Source organism: Gracilinanus agilis, unplaced genomic scaffold, assembly GCF_016433145.1.
Source record: "Gracilinanus agilis isolate LMUSP501 unplaced genomic scaffold, AgileGrace unplaced_scaffold18337, whole genome shotgun sequence".
In the NCBI taxonomy this organism is placed as follows: Eukaryota; Metazoa; Chordata; class Mammalia; order Didelphimorphia; family Didelphidae; genus Gracilinanus; species Gracilinanus agilis.
In genome coordinates, this window is record NW_025349514.1 from 1 (window position 1) to 6076 (window position 6076).

Sequence of the window (6076 nt, forward strand, 5' to 3'; positions counted from 1 at the left end):
CTCTATTTCTCTCTATCTCTCCCTCTCTCTCTCCCTTCTTCTCTTCCTCCTCTCTGTTTCTCTCCTTCTTCCTCCTTTTTCCCTTCTGCCTCTTTGTTTCTGAATCTCTCTCCTTCTTCCTTTCTTCCTTCCCTCCCTCTCCCTGTGTCTCCTCCTCCCCGTTCTCTCTCTCCCTCCTTCCCTCTCCCTGTTTCTTTCCTTCTCTCCCCCTCTCTTTCTCTCCCTTCTTTCTTGACTCCCTCCCTCTCCCTGTGTCACACCTCTCCTTCTCCCCCCTTCTCAATCTCTTTCCCTCTCCTCTCCCACTCTCTCTCCCACCTATTTCTCTCTTTCCCTCCCTCCCCACTTTCCTCTTCCCTTTCCCCTCTATCTCTCTCTGTCTCTGTCTCTCTCTGTCTCTCTCTCTTCCTCTCTACCCTGGTGTGACCACCTAGCCCCGGGGAGCATCACGAGGGCATTTGCCCACTCCCTGCCCACTGTGCCAGAATCTTTCTTAGTTGGGCTTAAACCCAAAGGATGTTCCAGGAGCTCCCGTCCAGGTGTGCCGCTGCAGGGAAAAGGGCCTGAGGATCGAGTCTGGCTCTGAGCTGCCCTGGGGAAGGAGGTTTTGATGGATAAGCCAGTGGCAACATTTTCTTAGCAGAAAACTTAACTTTGTACAGGGAGAGGGGAAAGAGGGCTAGAGAGGCCCAGGAGGATGGAGAGGCAGAGCCTTAGACATAAGCCATCTCCTCCTCTGCCCCCTCCCCACCTTCAATCAATCCTCAAGTATTGATTAAGCCAGAATGAAGCAGTGCCTCCCCTTAAGGGGCTTACATTCTGAAGAGGGAGCTAAGAAGGGCACAGGAGAAATATAGAGAACAAATACAAATAGATACCCAGTTGTTAATCCAGAGTCCTTTGGGAGGGAGGGCATTGGCATTTGGGGGGAAGGCTGCATGGAAGTAAGTCCTGCTGTCGGCTCCCCAGCCTCCATATTCCCCGCACCCCCCGGCTCTAGCCTGAAAGGCCCTGCAGAGGGGAAGTTAGAGACTTTGGAGCTCTTATCTTGAAGGCTGAGGGGTCCAGAGGGTCCTGCCCCCAGTCCCCCAAAAGAAGACACTGGCTCCAGCCAGGTCCAGGCTGTGGAGTGAGGGGTGAGGCAGAGAGCGGGGGCGCCCACTGGGCTGGTGCCGCCTGCGTCTACCCTCCAGCCCCAAACCTGTAAGACAGGTCCTTTGCCTAGACCAGCCACCGCCCATCCCACTGGCTTCACCACCAAAGAGAGGAAGCTTGGGTGTGTGGAGGGGCGGGGGGCTGGGGGCAGGGGCGTCACCACATGAAAGGAGGCTGATGAAGATGAAACTCAGTGGGGAGAGGAGGGGCAGGGGAGGGGCGAGGACCTTCCCATCCCATCTATCCTCTCCTCCTCACTCTCCCTCTGGAGAGGCCACTCCATTGTGGGCAGGGCTCTGGATTCTAATGCAGCCACAGTGAAAAGAGGGAGCCGGCCCCTTCCCAGGAGAGCCTGACAGCAAACATCATCCCCAACCTGGATTTTGCCTCTTGACCTCAAAGGTAGAAAGCCAGAGGTTGGGTTTTCTGGGGGCTGGCCCAGCACCCTTTGGTGGCCTCACCTGGACAGCTGGTAGGAAATGCCACCGCTCTGGTCTCCATTTGGGACTCCAGCCACCACTGGTTGGCCCCGTCTCTTCTCCATTTTTCTCTGCTACTTGCCCTGTGAGGACTGGGCATCTTCGGTGGAACCCACGTTCTCTTGGCTCGTGTGTGTCCCTCTCCTTCCTCTGCCCCCCACCTTCCCCACCGGCTTATTTCTGGCTCTTCCCTATGTGTGGCTTACTTGTCGAGGGAGCATCTCATTGTATAGATGCTCCAGGCGTCTCCCCCTTACCCTGCACCCCCGTTCTTCCTAGCCCTCCTTCCCTGCCTCCCCCAGTTTGCTTTGACAAGCCAGGCTTAGCTCGCTGCCTTTATCAGCTTCTCCCTTCCCACAGGTATTTTTTCGGGCTGGCACCTTGGCCCGATTGGAGGAGCAGAGGGACGAACAGACCAGCAAGAACCTGACCCTGTTCCAGGCAGCTTGCCGGGGTTACTTGGCCCGCCAGCACTTCCAGAAAAGAAAGGTAACGTCCCTACGGTAGGCTCCTCATGCCCTGCTCAGGCTGCCCTGGCCCAGGAGGCCTATCCGGAGCTCACTTCCCTCATCGAAGCGGGGGGGGGGGGGGTAGCAAGAATATGGGGGGCCGAATGTGCCTCTGAGGACCAAGAAGTTGGACTTGGAGCTAGGGATGAGAGCCACGTTTTGTGGGAAGTGGGCTAGGATATTCCCAAAGGCTAAAGCCAAGGAAGTGGGGAAAGGAAGGGGCATTTTATCAGAGAGACTCCAGTCCTGTGACTCCAAATCCCTTCCTCTCCTGCGGCTTCCTCAGTGCCCACTAGGAGGAACACCAGCACTCTGTGTCTCAGTCCTTGGGCCATCCCTGCAGAGGGGTCCCCACAGAGAGAGGAACCTGGGGGCCAGGGGTGGGTCTGGCCCCGGATCCCGGCTCTATCCATGAAGATTAAGGAGCTGTGTCAGCGGCTCCTTTTCCTATTAGCACGCCCATAAAGCAGCCGGCACCAGTACCTCTTGTGTTTCAGCAAGATTAGGTTTTATGGTCCATCCAGGCCAGAGCACTCGAAATAACCACCAGCAAATAAAGCAGATGAAATTAGTCCTAATGGGAACAGAATGAGGAGCTCCTGGGGTAGCGCTGGGCCCCAAGGGGCAGGCTTCCCTCCCCCACCTCCGGCCCCCCTCATGGGCCAGGGGGCAGAAAAGAGAGGAATAGGAAGGACGGGAAAACCAAAGGGAGTCCATCTCCTGGAGATGGCGGGATTCCGGATTGGGAGCTGGAAGTCCATCTGGCCCAGCTCCCTCATTTATTTTTTTAAACTCATACCTTGTGTCTAAGAATGGATACTTGGGCTTAGAGATGGGAGGTCCTGGGTTCAAATATGACCTCGGACATTTCCCAGCTCTGTGACCCTGGGCAAGTCTCTTGGAGCCATCGGGGCCTCATTGGCAAAACTGGCCCGATAAGTGAGAGCTCACGTGCTTACAGGTCCAAGACCTGGCCATTCGCTGCGTCCAGAAGAACATCAAGAAGAACCAGGGGGTGAAGGATTGGCCGTGGTGGAGGCTCTTCACGGCTGTCCGGCCCCTTGTGGAGGTGCAGCTCTCCGAGGAGCAGCTTCGAGGCAAGGAGGTAAGTAATAACAATAATAATCTCCTTCCTTTTTTAAAAAACCCTTATCTTCTGGGCTAGTATCCCTTCTAAAACAGGAAAGGGGCTGGGCAAATGGGATTAAAGGACAGGGAGGGGCCCGAGGCCAGATTGGAACCCAGGTCCCTCCACACCCTACACGAGCATCCTCTAGGAGACTGTGCCTGGGTTCAAGGCCCTCCCTGTGGGCAGAGGTTGTTTCCAGGCTGTCTCTGTGTCCCCAGTTAGCTTAATAAATGTGCGCTAAATGGTGGATGGATCTGTTTCTAGGACGAAATCCAGCAGCTTCGGGGCAAGCTCGAGAAGGTGGAAAAGGAACGGAACGAGCTTCGGCTCAATAGTGACCGGCTCGAGACTCGCGTGAGTCGGCCGCCCGGGCGGGGTGGGGAGGCCTCTGGGGCCCGGGAGGCCTCTCCGGCTGCTGCTTGCTCGGGTGCCAGCCTCCGGGTGGGCGAGCGGCTCGGGATGACTCTTCTCCTCCCCCTCCATCCCCAGATCTCCGAGCTGACATCAGAGCTGGCAGATGAGCGAAACACCGGGGAGTCGGCCTCCCAGCTCCTGGATGCCGAGGCGGCGGAGAGGCTCCGCGCGGAGAAGGAGATGAAGGAGCTGCAGGTGAGGAGGAGCACGAGCAGGACTGGGGTCCCCGGGAAGGAAGGCGCCCCTCTTCCCCCTCCCCAGCCAGCCATTCCCAGGTGGCTGCCCCTGAGCACCCCCTGCCCTCCCATGCTGCAGGTTCAATACGATGCACTGAAGAAGCAAATGGAGGCCATGGAGATTGAGGTGATGGAGGCCAGGCTTATCCGGGCTACCGAGCTCAATGGTGAGATGGACGATGACGACTCAGGTGAGCTTCCAGCCAGGGTGTGGGTCAGGGAACCTGGGTTTGGTTCCTCCTCTGCCACTTACTGGGCCTGTGGAACCTTGGGCAGGTCATCACCTCTCTGGGCCTCAGTTTCCCCAACTGTAAAATGGCAGGGCTGGACTAGCTGGCCTCCAAGGTCCCTCCTAGCCCCTCTTCAGGGATTCTTAACCTGGTCCCAAGGGGGCCATGGATGGATTTCAGGTTATCAGGAACTTGGATGGGGGAAAAGAGTGACATTTTTATTGCTACTTAACTCTCAGCATTTCCTTCAACTATTTAAAATCATTATCTTTCCTAAGATATTTCTTAGCTGTGTGACCCTGGGCCAGTCACTTAACCCCCATTGCTTCACCCTTACCACTCTTCTGCCTTGGCATCGATGCCAAAGCAGAAGGTCAGGGTTTTAAAAAATCAAATCAAATAATTCCTTTTCTACATGTCGTTGAAAAAATAAAGGAAAGTATTTCCTTAACAAATAAACTAAAATCATTATTTTGAGAAGGTGTCTGAGGGTTTCACTAGACTGTCCCAGGGGCCATCCCACCCTAATGTTGATGTATGGATCCCATGTCGTTTAGCTTTTCTGGGCCTCCATTTCCTCCTCTGTAGTATGAGGAACTGAACCACATGGCCTCCAAAGGCCCTTCCAATCTCTAAATAGAATTAATTTACAATCTAAAATTAAACGCCCATAAGCAAGAGTCCAGCCTAGTGGAAAGAGGCCACCGTCCGTGTGATCTTGAGTCAATCACCAAACCCCACTGGGCCTCAGTTGCCTCCTCTGTAAAAGGAAAGTGTTGGACTCGATGACCTCAGCTCTGACCCCATGACATTTTATTCTCTGTGCACTTGGCTCACATTCTGTCTTAGGTATGACCAGAGGCATTTGGTGGTGGGGATTCTGTTGGGTTGGGCAGCCCCAACTGGAGGAGAAACTACCCTCCCCAGTGCCATGCACCAGCCCCAGCCCCAAAGCTTCTCCCACATCAGCCTTCACTTTGTCACCCATCAGCTCTCCTCCCCAAGACGGCCTGGCCCTTCAGGCTCCCCCATGTCCCCCCACAGGTGGTGAGTGGCGCCTCAAGTACGAGCGGGCCATTCGAGAAGTCGACTTCACCAAGAAGCGACTGCAGCAAGAGTTTGAGGACAAGTTGGAAGCGGAACAGCAGAGTAAGAGGCAACTAGAGAGGAAGGTGAGCATGGTGGGCGAGGGAGCCATTGGTGCCCAGGACTTAGGGCCACCCTCCCAGAGGGCACCGAGATTGATGCCAGGGCTTAGTCCCTGAAGGAGGATGGCAGAAGGAACCTCCGTGGCTGCCTGGTCCAACCCCCTTATTTGACAGATGAAGGAGCTGAGCTCCAAAAATGTTCTTTAATTGACTTGTCCCAGGTGACTCAGGCAGAAAGCATCAGGGACAAGATCCTAACCTGGGTCCTTTGATTCCAAAGCCAGGGTGCTTGCCACTATCTCCCATGGCCCTTTTCCTGGTCCTAGTTCCCTGACTTCTTCCCCATCCAGTAATGAATGGGAACTCTGTGAATGCAAAGTCACTCAGACCAGATGAGGCTTCAGCATTCCACCATCAATTCATCCCAGCCTTCCTGCCCTTAGCTTAGCTGCTGCAGCAGCTCATGTCTCCCTCCCACTCCCCACCCCTTCCCACCTCCTGTTTTGAACACAAGAATCAAATCAGTATTACTGTGGCTTCTGGAAGGGCCCTTAAGCCAACCGTTCTTTTACTCACCCTCCCTCTGACCCCCCCCCCCCAAGGGAAAAGTCTTATTCTGACTACCACACCCTTATGTGTGCCATCTCTTTCTCCTAGAGTATGAGCTCCTCAAGGCCAGGATCTGGCTCACCCTTTTCTCTATCCTCAGCAGCCCACCCAGCATTGTGTACTTAATTCTCATTCTTCTTCCTTCCTACCCTTCTTCCTCCACCCTT

At 55.0% G+C, this 6076-nt stretch overlaps 1 protein-coding gene across 1 annotated transcript; it reads left to right on the plus strand.

The window, feature by feature from the left end:
* Positions 1-1994: 1994 nt before the first annotated feature.
* LOC123254235 (unconventional myosin-XVIIIa-like) lies at positions 1995-5324 on the plus strand (the record flags this gene model as incomplete). The annotated part of the gene is made up of 6 exons (XM_044683289.1): positions 1995-2123; positions 3105-3248; positions 3537-3626; positions 3762-3881; positions 4002-4113; positions 5197-5324. Coding segments are annotated over 6 exons (723 nt in total), but the record flags the coding sequence as incomplete, so codon positions are not given.
* Between the last annotated feature and the right edge of the window lie 752 nt (positions 5325-6076).